This window comes from Ascaphus truei (assembly GCF_040206685.1).
Source record: "Ascaphus truei isolate aAscTru1 chromosome 3 unlocalized genomic scaffold, aAscTru1.hap1 SUPER_3_unloc_1, whole genome shotgun sequence".
Classification (NCBI taxonomy): domain Eukaryota; kingdom Metazoa; phylum Chordata; class Amphibia; order Anura; family Ascaphidae; genus Ascaphus; species Ascaphus truei.
In genome coordinates this window covers 279,052-297,911 of record NW_027453821.1, presented here as the reverse complement: position 1 = coordinate 297,911, position 18,860 = coordinate 279,052, and the positions used below count along the sequence as shown (strand labels likewise).

The 18,860-nt window shown below is 49.3% G+C and overlaps 1 protein-coding gene across 1 annotated transcript in view; it reads right to left on the bottom strand.

Annotated features, from left to right (window-relative positions):
* RECQL4 (RecQ like helicase 4) overlaps nt 1-12,134 on the bottom strand; it is a 137,565-nt gene extending 125,431 nt beyond the window's left edge. The window contains exon 1 of the mRNA XM_075580506.1: nt 11,964-12,134. Coding sequence (XP_075436621.1) covers nt 11,964-12,068 — 105 coding nt within the window. The 5' untranslated portion in view covers nt 12,069-12,134. The remainder of the gene's footprint in view (nt 1-11,963) is intronic.
* Between the last annotated feature and the right edge of the window lie 6,726 nt (nt 12,135-18,860).

Sequence of the window (18,860 nt, the reverse complement as noted above, 5' to 3'; positions counted from 1 at the left end):
TATGTAGAGATGCTAGAATAGAACGCCTGCGTATATATAGATGCTAGAATAGAACGCCTGCGAATGTAGCGATGCTAGAATAGAACGCCTGCGTATGAAGAGATGCTAGAATAGAACGCATGCGTATGTAGAGATGCTAGAATAGAACGCCTGCGTATGAAGAGATGCTAGAATAGAACGCATGCGTATGTAGCGATGCTAGAATAGAACGCCTGTGTATGTAGCGATGCTAGAATACAACGCCTGCGTATGTAGCGATGCTAGAATAGAACGCCTGCGTATGTAGAGATGCTAGAACAGAACGCCTGCGTATGTAGAGATGCTAGAATAGAACGCATGCGTATGTAGCGATACTAGAATAGAACGCCTGCGTATGTAGAGATGCTAGAATAGAACGCCTGCGTATGTAGAGATGCTAGAATAGAACGCCTGCGTATGAAGAGATGCTAGAATAGAACGCATGCGTATGTAGCGATGATAGAATAGAACGCCTGCGTATGTAGCGATACTAGAATAGAACGCCTGCGTATGTAGAGATGCTAGAATAGAGCGCCTGCGTATGTAGAGATGCTAGAATAGAACGCCTGCGTATGTAGCGATACTAGAATAGAACGCCTGCGTATGTAGAGATGCTAGAATAGAACGCCTGCGTATGTAGAGATGCTAGAATAGAACGCCTGCGTATGTAGAGATACTAGAATAGAACGCCTACGTATGTAGAGATGCTAGAATAGAACGCCTGCGTATGTAGAGATGCTAGAATAGAACGCCTGCGTATGTAGAGATGCTAGAATAGAACGCCTGCGTATGTAGAGATGCTAGAATAGAACGCTTGCGTATGTAGAGATGCTAGAATAGAACGCCTGCGTATGTAGCGATGCTAGAATAGAACGCCTGCGTATGTAGAGATGCTAGAATAGAACGCCTGCGTATGTAGAGATGCTAGAATAGAACGCCTGCGTATGTAGAGATACTAGAATAGAACGCCTGCGTATGTAGAGATGCTAGAATAGAACGCCTGCGTATGTAGAGATGCTAGAATAGAACGCCTGTGTATGTAGCGATGCTAGAATAGAACGCCTACGTATGTAGAGATGCTAGAATAGAACGCCTGCGTATGTAGAGATGCTAGAATAGAACGCCTGTGTATGTAGCGATGCTAGAATAGAACGCCTGCGTATGTAGAGATGCTAGAATAGAACGCATGCGTATGTAGAGATGCTAGAATAGAACGCCTGCGAATGTAGCGATACTAGAATAGAACGCCTGCGTATATATAGATGCTAGAATAGAACGCCTGCGTATGTAGCGATACTAGAATAGAACGCATGCGTATGTAGAGATGCTAGAATAGAACGCCTGCGAATGTAGCGATACTAGAATAGAACGCATGCGTATGTAGAGATGCTAGAATAGAACGCCTGCGTATGTAGAGATACTAGAATAGAACGCCTGCGTATGTAGAGATACTAGAATAGAACGCCTGTGTATGTAGAGATGCTAGAATAGAGCGCCTGCGTATGTAGAGATGCTAGAATAGAACGCCTGCGTATGTAGAGATGCTAGAATAGAACGCCTGCGTATGTAGCGATGCTAGAATAGAACGCCTGCGTATATATAGATGCTAGAATAGAACGCATGCGTATGTAGTGATGCTAGAATAGAACGCCTGCGTATGTAGAGATACTAGAATAGAACGCCTGCGTATGTAGAGATGCTAGAATAGAACGCCTGCGTATGTAGAGATACTAGAATAGAACGCCTGCGTATGTAGAGATGCTAGAATAGAACGCCTGCGTATTTAGCGATGCTACAATAGAACGCCTGCGTATGTAGCGATGCTAGAATAGAACGCCTGCGTATGTAGAGATGCTACAATAGAACGCCTGCGTATGTAGAGATGCTAGAATAGAACGCCTGCGTATGTAGAGATGCTAGAATAGAACGCCTGCGAATGTAGCGATACTAGAATAGAACGCCTGCGTATGTAGCGATACTAGAATAGAACGCCTGTGTATGTAGAGATGCTAGAATAGAACGCCTGCGTATGTAGAGATGCTAGAATAGAACGCCTGCGTATGTAGAGATACTAGAATAGAACGCCTGCGTATGTAGAGATGCTAGAATAGAACGCCTGCGTATTTAGCGATGCTACTATAGAACGCCTGCGTATGTAGCGATGCTAGAATAGAACGCCTGCGTATGTAGAGATGCTACAATAGAACGCCTGCGTATGTAGAGATGCTAGAATAGAACGCCTGCGTATGTAGAGATGCTAGAATAGAACGCCTGCGAATGTAGCGATACTAGAATAGAACGCCTGCGTATGTAGAGATGCTAGAACAGAACGCCTGCGTATGAAGAGATGCTAGAATAGAACGCCTGCGTATGGAGAGATGCTAGAATAGAACGCCTGCGTATGGAGAGATGCTAGAATAGAACGCCTGCGTATGTAGAGATGCTAGAATAGAACGCCTGCGTATGTAGCGATACTAGAATAGAACGCCTGCGTATGTAGAGATGCTAGAATAGAGCGCCTGCGTATGTAGCGATGCTAGAATAGAACGCCTGCGTATGTAGAGATGCTAGAATAGAGCGCCTGCGTATGTAGAGATGCTAGAATAGAACGCCTGCGTATGTAGAGATGCTAGAATAGAACGCCTGTGTATGTAGCGATGCTAGAATAGAACGCCTGCGAATGTAGCGATACTAGAATAGAACGCCTGCGTATATATAGATGCTAGAATAGAACGCCTGCGAATGTAGCGATACTAGAATAGAACGCCTGCGTATGTAGAGATGCTAGAATAGAACGCCTGCGTATGTAGAGATGCTAGAATAGAACGCCTGCGTATGTAGAGATGCTAGAATAGAACGCCTGTGTATGTAGAGATGCTAGAATAGAACGCCTGCGTATATATAGATGCTAGAATAGAACGCCTGCGTATGTAGAGATGCTAGAATAGAACGCATGCGTATGTAGAGATGCTAGAATAGAACGCCTGCGTATGTAGAGATGCTAGAATAGAACGCCTGCGTATGTAGAGATGCTAGAATAGAACGCCTGCGTATGTAGCGATGCTAGAATAGAACGCATGCGTATGTAGCGATGCTAGAATAGAACGCATGCGTATATATAGATGCTAGAATAGAACGCCTGCGTATGTAGAGATGCTAGAATAGAACGCCTGCGTATGTAGAGATGCTAGAATAGAACGCCTGCGTATGTAGAGATGCTAGAATAGAACGCCTGCGTATGTAGAGATGCTAGAATAGAACGCCTGCGTATGTAGAGATGCTAGAATAGAACGCCTGCGTATGTAGCGATGCTAGAATAGAACGCCTGCGTATGTAGAGATACTAGAATAGAACGCCTGCGTATGTAGCGATGCTAGAATAGAACGCCTGCGTATGTAGCGATACTAGAATAGAACGCCTGCGTAGGTTGAGATGCTAGAATAGAACGCCTGCGTATGGAGAGATGCTAGAATAGAACGCCTGCGTATGTAGAGATGCTAGAATAGAGCGCCTGCGTATGTAGAGATGCTAGAATAGAACGCCTGCGTATGTAGAGATGCTAGAATAGAACGCCTGCGTATGTAGAGATGCTAGAATAGAACGCCTGCGTATGTAGAGATGCTAGAATAGAACGCCTGCGTATGTAGCGATGCTAGAATAGAACGCCTGCGTATGTAGAGATGCTAGAATAGAACGCCTGCGTATGTAGAGATGCTAGAATAGAACGCCTGCGTATGTAGAGATGCTAGAATAGAACGCCTGCGTATGTAGAGATGCTAGAATAGAACGCCTGCGTATGTAGAGATGCTAGAATAGAACGCCTGCGTATGTAGAGATGCTAGAATAGAACGCCTGCGTATGTAGAGATGCTAGAATAGATCGCCTGCGTATGTAGAGATGCTAGAATAGAACGCCTGCGTAAGTAGCGATGCTAGAATAGAACGCCTGCGTATGTAGAGATGCTAGAATAGAACGCCTGCGTATGTAGAGATACTAGAATAGAACGCCTGCGTATGTAGAGATGCTAGAATAGTACGCCTGCGTATGTAGAGATACTAGAATAGAACGCTTGCGTACTGCACCGACACACTTTATTCGAGCAAATACCCGGTATGTACCTGGCAGATACCTGGAATGCGCCGCTCCTCACCTCTGACAAGCCCCGTTGCATTTGCCTTCCCAGCCTGGGTTCATGCCTGGCTGATGGGCGGCTGATCTGTTAAATGATAATGATTAGGATTTAATAGGCTGCAATGCTTCGCGTGTCTACCAGATGGCATAAATTCATGAATTGTAATGCAGTATATATATATGTATTGTGCAGTATTGCAGCCAACGGGAATAAAATGCTTCAATCCCTGCCGGAAAATAACTCAATGCACTCGGGCAGAAAACAGTCACAAACCTCAATAAACCCGGGTATACCCGTATTCGTGGGACTAGCCGAGCTCGAATAAAGTGTGTCGCCAGTGTATGTAGAGATACTAGAATAGAACGCCTGCGTATGTAGAGATGCTAGAATAGAACGCCTGCGTATGTAGAGATGCTAGAATAGAACGCCTGTGTATGTAGCGATGCTAGAATAGAACGCCTGCGTATGTAGAGATGCTAGAATAGAACGCCTGCATATGTAGAGATGCTAGAATAGAACGCCTGCGTATGTAGAGATGCTAGAATAGAACGCATGCGTATGTAGAGATGCTAGAATAGAACGCCTGCGTATGTAGAGATGCTAGAATAGAACGCCTGCGTATTTAGAGATGCTAGAATAGAACGCCTGCGTATGTAGAGATGCTAGAATAGAACGCCTGTGTATGTAGAGATGCTAGAATAGAACGCCTGCGTATGTAGAGATGCTAGAATAGAGCGCCTGCGTATGTAGCGATGCTAGAATAGAACGCCTGCGTATATAGAGATGCTAGAATAGAGCGCCTGCGTATGTAGAGATGCTAGAATAGAACGCCTGCGTATGTAGAGATGCTAGAATAGAACGCCTGTGTATGTAGAGATGCTAGAATAGAACGCCTGCGTATATAGAGATGCTAGAATAGAACGCCTGCGTATGTAGCGATGCTAGAATAGAACGCATGCGTATGTAGAGATGCTAGAATAGAACGCCTGCGTATGTAGAGATACTAGAATAGAACGCCTGTGTATGTAGAGATGCTAGAATAGAACGCATGCGTATGTAGCGATACTAGAATAGAACGCCTGCGAATGTAGCGATACTAGAATAGAACGCCTGCGTATGTAGAGATGATAGAATAGAACGCCTGCGTATGTAGAGATGCTAGAATAGAACGCCTGCGTATGTAGAGATGCTAGAATAGAACGCCTGCGTAGGTAGAGATGCTAGAATAGAACGCCTGCGTATGTAGAGATACTAGAATAGAACGCCTGCGTATGTAGCGATGCTAGAATAGAACGCCTGCGTATGTAGAGATGCTAGAATAGAACGCCTGCGTATCTATAGATGCTAGAATAGAACGCCTGCGAATGTAGCGATACTAGAATAGAACGCCTGCGTATGAAGAGATGCTAGAATAGAACGCCTGCGTATGTAGAGATGCTAGAATAGAACGCATGCGTATGTAGAGATGCTAGAATAGAACGCCTGCGTATGTAGAGATGCTAGAATAGAACGCCTGCGTATGTAGAGATGCTAGAATAGAACGCCTGCGTATGTAGAGATACTAGAATAGAACGCCTGCGTATGTAGAGATACTAGAATAGAACGCCTGCGTATGTAGCGATGCTAGAATAGAACGCCTGCGTATGTAGAGATGCTAGAATAGAACGCCTGCGTATATATAGATGCTAGAATAGAACGCCTGCGAATGTAGCGATGCTAGAATAGAACGCCTGCGTATGTAGAGATGCTAGAATAGAACGCCTGCGTATGTAGAGATGCTAGAATAGAACGCCTGCGTATGTAGAGATGCTAGAATAGAACGCCTGCGAATGTAGCGATACTAGAATAGAACGCCTGCGTATGTAGAGATGCTAGAATAGAACGCCTGCGTATGTAGAGATGCTAGAATAGAACGCCTGCGTATGTAGAGATGCTAGAATAGAACGCCTGCGTATGTAGAGATACTAGAATAGAACGCCTGCATATGTAGAGATGCTAGAATAGAACGCCTGCGTATGTAGAGATGCTAGAATAGAACGCCTGCGTATGTAGAGATGCTAGAATAGAACGCCTGCGTATGTAGAGATGCTAGAATAGAACGCCTGCGTATGTAGAGATGCTAGAATAGAACGCCTGCGTATGTAGAGATGCTAGAATAGAACGCCTGCGTATGTAGAGATACTAGAATAGAACGCCTGCGTATGTAGCGATGCTAGAATAGAACGCCTGCGTATGTAGAGATACTAGAATAGAACGCCTGCGTATGTAGAGATGCTAGAATAGAACGCCTGCGTATGTAGAGATGCTAGAATAGAACGCCTGCGTATGTAGAGATGCTAGAATAGAACGCCTGCGTATGTAGAGATGCTAGAATAGAACGCCTGCGTATGTAGAGATACTAGAATAGAACGCCTGCGTATGTAGAGATACTAGAATAGAACGCCTGCGTATGTAGCGATGCTAGAATAGAACGCCTGCGTATGTAGAGATACTAGAATAGAACGCCTGCGTATGTAGAGATGCTAGAATAGAACGCCTGCGTATGTAGAGATGCTAGAATAGAACGCCTGCGTATGTAGAGATGCTAGAATAGAACGCCTGTGTATGTAGCGATGCTAGAATAGAACGCCTGCGTATGTAGAGATGCTAGAATAGAACGCCTGCGTATGTAGAGATGCTAGAATAGAACGCCTGCGTATGTAGCGATGCTAGAATAGAGCGCCTGTGTAGGTAGAGATGCTAGAATAGAACGCCTGTGTATGTAGAGATGCTAGAATAGAACGCCTGCGTATGTAGCGATGCTAGAATAGAACGCCTGCGTATGTAGCGATACTAGAATAGAACGCCTGCGAATGTAGCGATACTAGAATAGAACGCCTGCGTATGTAGAGATGCTAGAATAGAACGCATGCGTATGTAGCGATGCTAGAATAGAGCGCCTGTGTAGGTAGAGATGCTAGAATAGAACGCCTGTGTATGTAGAGATGCTAGAATAGAACGCATGCGTATGTAGCGATACTAGAATAGAACGCCTGCGTATGTAGAGATGCTAGAATAGAACGCCTGCGTATGTAGAGATGCTAGAATAGAACGCCTGCGTATATAGAGATGCTAGAATAGAACGCCTGCGTATGTAGAGATGCTAGAATAGAACGCCTGCGAATGTAGCGATACTAGAATAGAACGCCTGCGTATGTAGAGATGCTAGAATAGAACGCCTGCGTATGTAGAGATGCTAGAATAGAACGCCTGCGTATGTAGAGATGCTAGAATAGAACGCCTGCGTATGTAGAGATACTAGAATAGAACGCCTGCGTATGAAGAGATGCTAGAATAGAACGCATGCGTATGTAGCGATGCTAGAATAGAACGCCTGCGTATGTAGAGATGCTAGAATAGAACGCCTGCGTATGTAGAGATGCTAGAATAGAACTCCTGCGTATGTAGAGATGCTAGAATAGAACGCCTGCGTATGTAGAGATGCTAGAATAGAACGCCTGCGTATGTAGAGATGCTAGAATAGAACGCCTGCGTATGTAGAGATGCTAGAATAGAACGCCTGCGTATGTAGAGATGCTAGAATAGAACGCCTGCGTATGTAGAGATGCTAGAATAGAACGCCTGCGTATGTAGAGATGCTAGAATAGAACGCCTGCGTATGTAGCGATACTAGAATAGAACGCCTGCGTATGTAGAGATGCTAGAATAGAACGCCTGTGTATGTAGTGATGCTAGAATAGAACGCCTGCGTATGTAGAGATGCTAGAATAGAACGCCTGCGTATGTAGAGATGCTAGAATAGAACGCCTGCGTATGTAGAGATGCTAGAATAGAACGCCTGCGTATGTAGAGATGCTAGAATAGAACGCCTGCGTATGTAGCGATGCTAGAATAGAACGCCTGCGTATGTAGAGATGCTAGAATAGAACGCCTGCGTATGTAGAGATGCTAGAATAGAACGCCTGCGTATGTAGCGATGCTAGAATAGAACGCCTGCGTATGTAGAGATGCTAGAATAGAACGCCTGCGTATGTAGCGATGCTAGAATAGAACGCCTGCGAATGTAGAGATGCTAGAATAGAACGCCTGCGTATGTAGAGATGCTAGAATAGAACGCCTGCGTATGTAGAGATGCTAGAATAGAACGCCTGTGTATGTAGCGATGCTAGAATAGAACGCCTGCGTATGTAGAGATGCTAGAATAGAACGCCTGCGTATGTAGAGATGCTAGAATAGAACGCCTGCGTATGTAGAGATGCTAGAATAGAACGCCTGCGTATGTAGAGATGCTAGAATAGAACGCCTGCGTATGTAGAGATGCTAGAATAGAACGCCTGCGTATGTAGTGATGCTAGAATAGAACGCCTGCGTATGTAGAGATACTAGAATAGAACGCCTGCGTATGTAGAGATGCTAGAATAGAACGCCTGAGTATGTAGAGATGCTAGAATAGAACGCCTGCGTATGTAGAGATGCTAGAATAGAACGCCTGCGTATGTAGTGATGCTAGAATAGAACGCCTGTGTATGTAGAGATGCTAGAATAGAACGCCTGCGTATGTAGAGATGCTAGAATAGAACGCCTGCGTATGTAGAGATGCTAGAATAGAACGCCTGCGTATGTAGAGATGCTAGAATAGAACGCCTGCGTATGTAGAGATGCTAGAATAGAACGCCTGCGTATGTAGAGATGCTAGAATAGAACGCCTGCGTATGTAGAGATGCTAGAATAGAACGCCTGCGTATGGAGAGATGCTAGAATAGAATGCCTGTGTATGTAGAGATGCTAGAATAGAACGCCTGCGTATGTAGAGATACTAGAATAGAACGCCTGCGTATGTAGAGATACTAGAATAGAACGCCTGCGTATGTAGAGATGCTAGAATAGAACGCCTGCGTATGGAGAGATGCTAGAATAGAACGCCTGCGTATGTAGCGATGCTAGAATAGAACGCCTGCGTATGTAGAGATGCTAGAATAGAACGCCTGCGTATGTAGAGATGCTAGAATAGAACGCCTGCGAATGTAGAGATGCTAGAATAGAACGCCTGCGTATGTAGAGATGCTAGAATAGAACGCCTGCGTATGTAGAGATGCTAGAATAGAACGCCTGTGTATGTAGCGATGCTAGAATAGAACGCCTGCGTATGTAGAGATGCTAGAATAGAACGCCTGCGTATGTAGAGATGCTAGAATAGAACGCCTGCGTATGTAGAGATGCTAGAATAGAACGCCTGCGTATGTAGAGATGCTAGAATAGAACGCCTGCGTATGTAGAGATGCTAGAATAGAACGCCTGCGTATGTAGTGATGCTAGAATAGAACGCCTGCGTATGTAGAGATACTAGAATAGAACGCCTGCGTATGTAGAGATGCTAGAATAGAACGCCTGAGTATGTAGAGATGCTAGAATAGAACGCCTGCGTATGTAGAGATGCTAGAATAGAACGCCTGCGTATGTAGTGATGCTAGAATAGAACGCCTGTGTATGTAGAGATGCTAGAATAGAACGCCTGCGTATGTAGAGATGCTAGAATAGAACGCCTGCGTATGTAGAGATGCTAGAATAGAACGCCTGCGTATGTAGAGATGCTAGAATAGAACGCCTGCGTATGTAGAGATGCTAGAATAGAACGCCTGCGTATGTAGAGATGCTAGAATAGAACGCCTGCGTATGTAGAGATGCTAGAATAGAACGCCTGCGTATGGAGAGATGCTAGAATAGAATGCCTGTGTATGTAGAGATGCTAGAATAGAACGCCTGCGTATGTAGAGATACTAGAATAGAACGCCTGCGTATGTAGAGATGCTAGAATAGAACGCCTGCGTATGTAGAGATGCTAGAATAGAACGCCTGCGTATGTAGAGATGCTAGAATAGAACGCCTGCGTATGTAGAGATGCTAGAATAGAACGCCTGCGTATGTAGAGATGCTAGAATAGAACGCCTGCGTATGTAGAGATGCTAGAATAGAACGCCTGCGTATGTAGAGATGCTAGAATAGAACGCCTGCGTATGTAGAGATGCTAGAATAGAACGCCTGCGTATGTAGAGATGCTAGAATAGAACGCCTGCGTATGTAGAGATGCTAGAATAGAACGCCTGCGTATGTAGAGATACTAGAATAGAACGCCTGCGTATGTAGAGATGCTAGAATAGAACGCCTGCGTATGTAGAGATGCTAGAATAGAACGCCTGCGTATGTAGAGATGCTAGAATAGAACGCCTGCGTATGTAGAGATGCTAGAATAGAACGCCTGCGTATGTAGAGATGCTAGAATAGAACGCCTGCGTATGTAGAGATGCTAGAATAGAACGCCTGCGTATGTAGAGATGCTAGAATAGAACGCCTGCGTATGTAGAGATGCTAGAATAGAACGCCTGCGTATGTAGAGATGCTAGAATAGAACGCCTGTGTATGTAGAGATGCTAGAATAGAACGCCTGTGTATGTAGAGATGCTAGAACAGAACGCCTGCGTATGTAATGTTCTCTGCTAAGGGCAGAGAGGAATCCATCCAGAGAGGAGAGAATCGAGCAACAAAGGACTAACGACAGGTTGTCATCCTTGAGAACACGAAAGATTTGTATATTCTATATCTCAGAGAAAGAGATAATTGTGTCGGCGCTTACTTAGTGCATAGTGTCCAAATAGTTAAAAAACTTAACTAAAACTGTAATAAAGTGACTTGAAAATATTAGAGTGAACTGTGATCAATTAGTCAATGTATATGGTGCCTTTAGGTCTACAATAAAATCCTTTACACCACCCAGTGTAGTGCTAATTGAAAAGCTGCTCAGAAAACCCTTTGAAAGACTTTTCTCTAGTCTGTTGGATCCAAATTTTCTTAAGTTCAGGGGAGCGCCAGTGTTCACATCAACGTCATGAAAGAAACAATAGAAACGACATAGTATAGTACAATTTCAACCAGATTAATTGTTGTTTAAGTGAAAAATAGTTCCACTCACACTTTTCTCCTTTTCAGTAAAGCAGCACAGAGACACTTCTCTCTCTGAATAGAGCAATGGATCAGGATACTTCAGGACTCCTGAAGAAGTCGTACCAACGAAACGCGTTGAATCAGTGTTCATTCAGTGCTCCTTCGTGACACGAAGTCCTGGCAGCCGGAGATCCCTCTACACAGACCTTCCGCCCTCAACTTCACTCAGTCGGAGGTGACGTAGACGAGAGCCGAGACGCGGAAGTGAGCTTCATAGCGTGTGTACCGGTTGATAAGAAAAGTCGGGATTTCGTACCACAAATTACTATTATGTACTAAATGCGAGTGCACATCCATATGTTTTTATTGTTCTATTTTTTAATACAATTTGAGATATACTGCGCAATTAGTATTTTCCATTATTTTCCTGGGTGCACTAACCACGGATGGAAAGAAGTTATTAACAAAAGGGGGTTTCATATGCGGAGTTCCTGATCCATTGCTCTATTCAGAGAGAGAAGTGTCTCTGTGCTGCTTTATTGAAAAGGAGAAAAGTGTGAGTGTAACTATTTTTCACTTAAACAACAATTAATGTGGTTGAAATTGTACTACACTATGTCATTTCTTTCATGACGTTGATGTGAACACTGGCGCTCCCCTGAACTTTTGAAGAAAATATTCTATATCTGTCAGCAATACTCAGGAAAATAATTGCTTTCTTATGTGCCAAATCCGAACGCAGAAATGTCTTATCTGGAAAAAAAATATGATGGTTAAATATTATTATTTTTTTTTTTTTTTGTTTTTAACAGAGATGCATCCAGTAATAAATATATATATATATATCCCACCCACATACACACAGATATATCACCTGATCGTCCATCAGAGACACTAGCGGGGAGATAACCAGTGTGATACACTTTGACCTCTTGGCGTACAAATATGCTGGCAGCTGGTAGCACAGAGACTTCCCCATCCCCGTGGAAAGAACGACAAGCGAGGAGAGGCCTGAGAGAGACGGAGAGAGAAGGGAGGAGAGGCCTGAGAGAGACGGAGAGAGAAGGGAGGAGAGGCCTGAGAGACACAGAGAGAGAAGGGAGGAGAGGCCTGAGAGACACAGAGAGAGAAGGGAGGAGAGGCCTGAGAGACGGAGAGAGAGAAGGGAGGAGAGGCCTGAGAGAGACGGAGAGAGAAGGGAGGAGAGGCCTGAGAGAGACGGAGAGAGAAGGGAGGAGAGGCCTGAGAGAGACGGAGAGAGAAGGGAGGAGAGGCCTGAGAGACACAGAGAGAGAAGGGAGGAGAGGCCTGAGAGAGACGGAGAGAGAAGGGAGGAGAGGCCTGAGAGAGAGGGAGAGAGAAGGGAGGAGAGGCCTGAGAGAGACGGAGAGAGAAGGGAGGAGAGGCCTGAGAGAGAGGGAGAGAGAAGGGAGGAGAGGCCTGAGAGACGGAGAGAGAGAAGGGAGGAGAGGCCTGAGAGACACAGAGAGAGAAGGGAGGAGAGGCCTGAGAGAGACGGAGAGAGAAGGGAGGAGAGGCCTGAGAGAGACGGAGAGAGAAGGGAGGAGAGGCCTGAGAGAGACGGAGAGAGAAGGGAGGAGAGGCCTGAGAGAGACGGAGAGAGAAGGGAGGAGAGGCCTGAGAGACACAGAGAGAGAAGGGAGGAGAGGCCTGAGAGAGACGGAGAGAGAAGGGAGGAGAGGCCTGAGAGAGACGGAGAGAGAAGGGAGGAGAGGCCTGAGAGAGACGGAGAGAGAGAAGGGAGGAGAGGCCTGCGATAGACGGAGAGAGAGAAGGGAGGAGAGGCCTGAGATAGACGGAGAGAGAGAAGGGAGGAGAGGCCTGAGAGACACAGAGAGAGAAGGGAGGAGAGGCCTGAGAGACATAGAGAGAGAGAGAAGGGAGGAGAGGCCTGAGAGAGACGGAGAGAGAAGGGAGGAGAGGCCTGAGAGACACAGAGAGAGAAGGGAGGAGAGGCCTGCGATAGACGGAGAGAGAGAAGGGAGGAGAGGCCTGAGATAGACGGAGAGAGAAGGGAGGAGAGGCCTGAGAGACGGAGAGAGAGAAGGGAGGAGAGGCCTGAGAGAGACGGAGAGAGAAGGGAGGAGAGGCCTGAGAGACACAGAGAGAGAAGGGAGGAGAGGCCTGCGATAGACGGAGAGAGAAGGGAGGAGAGGCCTGAGAGAGACGGAGAGAGAAGGGAGGAGAGGCCTGCGATAGACGGAGAGAGAGAAGGGAGGAGAGGCCTGCGATAGACGGAGAGAGAGAAGGGAGGAGAGGCCTGAGATAGACGGAGAGAGAAGGGAGGAGAGGCCTGAGATAGACGGAGAGAGAGAAGGGAGGAGAGGCCTGAGATAGACGGAGAGAGAAGGGAGGAGAGGCCTGAGAGAGACGGAGAGAGAAGGGAGGAGAGGCCTGAGAGAGACGGAGAGAGAAGGGAGGAGAGGCCTGAGAGAGACGGAGAGAGAAGGGAGGAGAGGCCTGAGAGAGACAGAGAGAGAAGGGAGGAGAGGCCTGAGAGAGAGGGAGAGAGAAGGGAGGAGAGGCCTGAGAGACACAGAGAGAGAAGGGAGGAGAGGCCTGCGATAGACGGAGAGAGAAGGGAGGAGAGGCCTGAGAGAGACGGAGAGAGAAGGGAGGAGAGGCCTGCGATAGACGGAGAGAGAGAAGGGAGGAGAGGCCTGCGATAGACGGAGAGAGAGAAGGGAGGAGAGGCCTGAGATAGACGGAGAGAGAAGGGAGGAGAGGCCTGAGAGACGGAGAGAGAGAAGGGAGGAGAGGCCTGAGATAGACGGAGAGAGAAGGGAGGAGAGGCCTGAGAGAGACGGAGAGAGAAGGGAGGAGAGGCCTGAGAGAGACGGAGAGAGAAGGGAGGAGAGGCCTGAGAGAGACGGAGAGAGAAGGGAGGAGAGGCCTGAGAGAGACAGAGAGAGAAGGGAGGAGAGGCCTGAGAGAGAGGGAGAGAGAAGGGAGGAGAGGCCTGAGAGAGACGGAGAGAGAAGGGAGGAGAGGCCTGAGAGAGACGGAGAGAGAAGGGAGGAGAGGCCTGAGAGACACAGAGAGAGAGAAGGGAGGAGAGGCCTGAGAGACACAGAGAGAGAAGGGAGGAGAGGCCTGAGAGAGACGAGGAGAGGCCTGAGAGAGACGGAGAGAGAAGGGAGGAGAGGCCTGAGAGAGACGGAGAGAGAAGGGAGGAGAGGCCTGAGAGACACAGAGAGAGAAGGGAGGAGAGGCCTGAGAGAGAGGGAGAGAGAAGGGAGGAGAGGCCTGAAAGACACAGATAGAGAAGGGAGGAGAGGCCTGAGAGACACAGAGAGAGAAGGGAGGAGAGGCCTGAGAGACATAGAGAGAGAGAGAAGGGAGGAGAGGCCTGAGAGAGACGGAGAGAGAAGGGAGGAGAGGCCTGAGAGACACAGAGAGAGAAGGGAGGAGAGGACTGAGAGACACAGAGAGAGAGAGAGAAGGGAGGAGAGGCCTGAGATAGACAGAGAGAGAAGGGAGGAGAGGCCTGAGAGAGAGGGGGAGAGACAAGGGAGGAGAGGCCTGAGATAGAAGGAGAGAGAAGGGAGGAGAGGCCTGAGAGAGACGGAGAGAGAAGGGAGGAGAGGCCTGAGAGACACAGAGAGAGAAGGGAGGAGAGGACTGAGAGACACAGAGAGAGAGAGAGAAGGGAGGAGAGGCCTGAGATAGACAGAGAGAGAAGGGAGGAGAGGCCTGAGAGAGAGGGGGAGAGACAAGGGAGGAGAGGCCTGAGATAGACGGAGAGAGAAGGGAGGAGAGGCCTGAGATAGACGGAGAGAGAAGGGAGGAGAGGCCTGAGAGAGACGGAGAGAGAAGGGAGGAGAGGCCTGAGAGAGACGGAGAGAGAAGGGAGGAGAGGCCTGAGAGAGACGGAGAGAGAAGGGAGGAGAGGCCTGAGAGAGACGGAGAGAGAAGGGAGGAGAGGCCTGAGAGAGACAGAGAGAGAAGGGAGGAGAGGCCTGAGAGAGAGGGAGAGAGAAGGGAGGAGAGGCCTGAGAGAGACGGAGAGAGAAGGGAGGAGAGGCCTGAGAGACACAGAGAGAGAAGGGAGGAGAGGCCTGAGAGACACAGAGAGAGAAGGGAGGAGAGGCCTGAGAGAGAAGGGAGGAGAGGCCTGAGAGACACAGAGAGAGAAGGGAGGAGAGGCCTGAGAGAGAGGGAGAGAGAAGAGAGGAGAGGCCTGAGAGACACAGAGAGAGAAGGGAGGAGAGGCCTGAGAGAGACAGAGAGAGAAGGGAGGAGAAGCCTGAGAGAGAGGGAGAGAGAAGGGAGGAGAGGCCTGAGAGAGACGGAGAGAGAAGGGAGGAGAGGCCTGAGAGACAGAGAGAGAGAGAAGGGAGGAGAGGCCTGAGAGAGACGGAGAGACAAGGGAGGAGAGGCCTGAGAGAGACGGAGAGAGAAGGGAGGAGAGGCCTGAGAGAGACGGAGAGAGAAGGGAGGAGAGGCCTGAGAGAGACAGAGAGAGAAGGGAGGAGAGGCCTGAGAGAGAGGGAGAGAGAAGGGAGGAGAGGCCTGAGAGAGAGGGAGAGAGACGGGAGGAGAGGCCTGAGAGACACAGAGAGAGAAGGGAGGAGAGGCCTGAGAGACACAGAGAGAGAAGGGAGGAGAGGCCTGAGAGACATAGAGAGAGAGGGAAGGGAGGAGAGGCCTGAGAGAGACGGAGAGAGAAGGGAGGAGAGGCCTGAGAGAGAGTGGGAGAGACAAGGGAGGAGAGGCCTGAGATAGACGGAGAGAGAAGGGAGGAGAGGCCTGAGATAGACGGAGAGAGAAGGGAGGAGAGGCCTGAGAGACACAGAGAGAGAAGGGAGGAGAGGCCTGAGAGACACAGATAGAGAAGGGAGGAGAGGCCTGAGAGACACAGAGAGAGAGAGAGAGAGAGAAGGGAGGAGAGGCCTGAATAGACGGAGAGAGAAGGGAGGAGAGGTCTGAGAGAGACGGAGAGAGAAGGGAGGAGAGGCCTGAGAGAGAGGGGGAGAGACAAGGGAGGAGAGGCCTGAGATACACAGAGAGAGAAGGGAGGAGAGGCCTGAGAGACACAGAGAGAGAAGGGAGGAGAGGCCTGAGAGACATAGAGAGAGAGAAGGGAGGAGAGGCCTGAGAGACACAGAGAGAGAAGGGAGGAGAGGCCTGAGAGAGACGAGGAGAGGCCTGAGAGAGACGGAGAGAGAAGGGAGGAGAGGCCTGAGAGAGACGGAGAGAGAAGGGAGGAGAGGCCTGAGAGACACAGAGAGAGAAGGGAGGAGAGGCCTGAGAGAGAGGGAGAGAGAAGGGAGGAGAGGCCTGAAAGACACAGATAGAGAAGGGAGGAGAGGCCTGAGAGACACAGAGAGAGAAGGGAGGAGAGGCCTGAGAGACATAGAGAGAGAGAGAAGGGAGGAGAGGCCTGAGAGAGACGGAGAGAGAAGGGAGGAGAGGCCTGAGAGACACAGAGAGAGAAGGGAGGAGAGGACTGAGAGACACAGAGAGAGAGAGAGAAGGGAGGAGAGGCCTGAGAGAGAGGGGGAGAGACAAGGGAGGAGAGGCCTGAGATAGACGGAGAGAGAAGGGAGGAGAGGCCTGAGAGACATAGAGAGAGAGAGAAGGGAGGAGAGGCCTGAGAGAGACGGAGAGAGAAGGGAGGAGAGGCCTGAGAGACACAGAGAGAGAAGGGAGGAGAGGACTGAGAGACACAGAGAGAGAGAGAGAAGGGAGGAGAGGCCTGAGATAGACAGAGAGAGAAGGGAGGAGAGGCCTGAGAGAGAGGGGGAGAGACAAGGGAGGAGAGGCCTGAGATAGACGGAGAGAGAAGGGAGGAGAGGCCTGAGATAGACGGAGAGAGAAGGGAGGAGAGGCCTGAGAGAGACGGAGAGAGAAGGGAGGAGAGGCCTGAGAGAGACGGAGAGAGAAGGGAGGAGAGGCCTGAGAGAGACGGAGAGAGAAGGGAGGAGAGGCCTGAGAGAGACGGACAGAGAAGGGAGGAGAGGCCTGAGAGAGACAGAGAGAGAAGGGAGGAGAGGCCTGAGAGAGAGGGAGAGAGAAGGGAGGAGAGGCCTGAGAGAGACGGAGAGAGAAGGGAGGAGAGGCCTGAGAGACACAGAGAGAGAAGGGAGGAGAGGCCTGGGAGACACAGAGAGAGAGAAGGGAGGAGAGGCCTGAGAGACACAGAGAGAGAAGGGAGGAGAGGCCTGAGAGAGAAGGGAGGAGAGGCCTGAGAGACACAGAGAGAGAAGGGAGGAGAGGCCTGAGAGAGAGGGAGAGAGAAGAGAGGCCTGAGAGACACAGAGAGAGAAGGGAGGAGAGGCCTGAGAGAGACAGAGAGAGAAGGGAGGAGAAGCCTGAGAGAGAGGGAGAGAGAAGGGAGGAGAGGCCTGAGAGAGACGGAGAGAGAAGGGAGGAGAGGCCTGAGAGACAGAGAGAGAGAGAAGGGAGGAGAGGCCTGAGAGAGACGGAGAGACAAGGGAGGAGAGGCCTGAGAGAGACGGAGAGAGAAGGGAGGAGAGGCCTGAGAGAGACGGAGAGAGAAGGGAGGAGAGGCCTGAGAGAGACAGAGAGAGAAGGGAGGAGAGGCCTGAGAGAGAGGGAGAGAGAAGGGAGGAGAGGCCTGAGAGAGAGGGAGAGAGACGGGAGGAGAGGCCTGAGAGACACAGAGAGAGAAGGGAGGAGAGGCCTGAGAGACACAGAGAGAGAAGGGAGGAGAGGCCTGAGAGACATAGAGAGAGAGGGAAGGGAGGAGAGGCCTGAGAGAGACGGAGAGAGAAGGGAGGAGAGGCCTGAGAGAGAGTGGGAGAGACAAGGGAGGAGAGGCCTGAGAGACACAGAGAGAGAGAGAGAGAGAAGGGAGGAGAGGCCTGAATAGACGGAGAGAGAAGGGAGGAGAGGCCTGAGAGAGACGGAGAGAGAAGGGAGGAGAGGCCTGAGAGAGAGGGGGAGAGACAAGGGAGGAGAGGCCTGAGATACACAGAGAGAGAAGGGAGGAGAGGCCTGAGAGACACAGAGAGAGAAGGGAGGAGAGGCCTGAGAGACATAGAGAGAGAGAGACGGGAGGAGAGGCCTGAGAGACACAGAGAGAAAAGGGAGGAGAGGGCTGAGAGACACAGAGAGAGAAGGGAGGAGAGGCCTGAGAGACATAGAGAGAGAGAGAGAGACGGGAGGAGAGGCCTGAGATAGACGGAGAGAGAAGGGAGGAGAGGCCTGAGAGACACAGAGAGAGAAGGGAGGAGAGGCCTGAGAGACACAGAGAGAGAAGGGAGGAGAGGCCTGAGAGAGACGGAGAGAGAAGGGAGGAGAGGCCTGAGAGAGAGGGAGAGAGAAGGGAGGAGAGGCCTGAGATAGACGGAGAGAGAAGGGAGGAGAAGCCTGAGAGACACAGAGAGAGAAGGGAGGAGAGGCCTGAGAGACACAGAGAGAGGGAGAAGGGAGGAGAGGCCTGAGAGACACAGAGAGAGAAGGGAGGAGAGGCCTGAGAGACAGAGAGAGAGAAGGGAGGAGAGGCCTGAGAGACACAGAGAGAGAAGGGAGGAGAGGCCTGAGAGAGACGGAGAGAGAAGGGAGGAGAGGCCTGAGAGACACAGAGAGAGAAGGGAGGAGAGGCCTGAGAGACACAGAGAGAGAAGGGAGGAGAGGCCTGAGAGAGACGGAGAGAGAAGGGAGGAGAGGCCTGAGAGAGAGGGAGAGAGAAGGGAGGAGAGGCCTGAGATAGACGGAGAGAGAAGGGAGGAGAAGCCTGAGAGACACAGAGAGAGAAGGGAGGAGAGGCCTGAGAGACACAGAG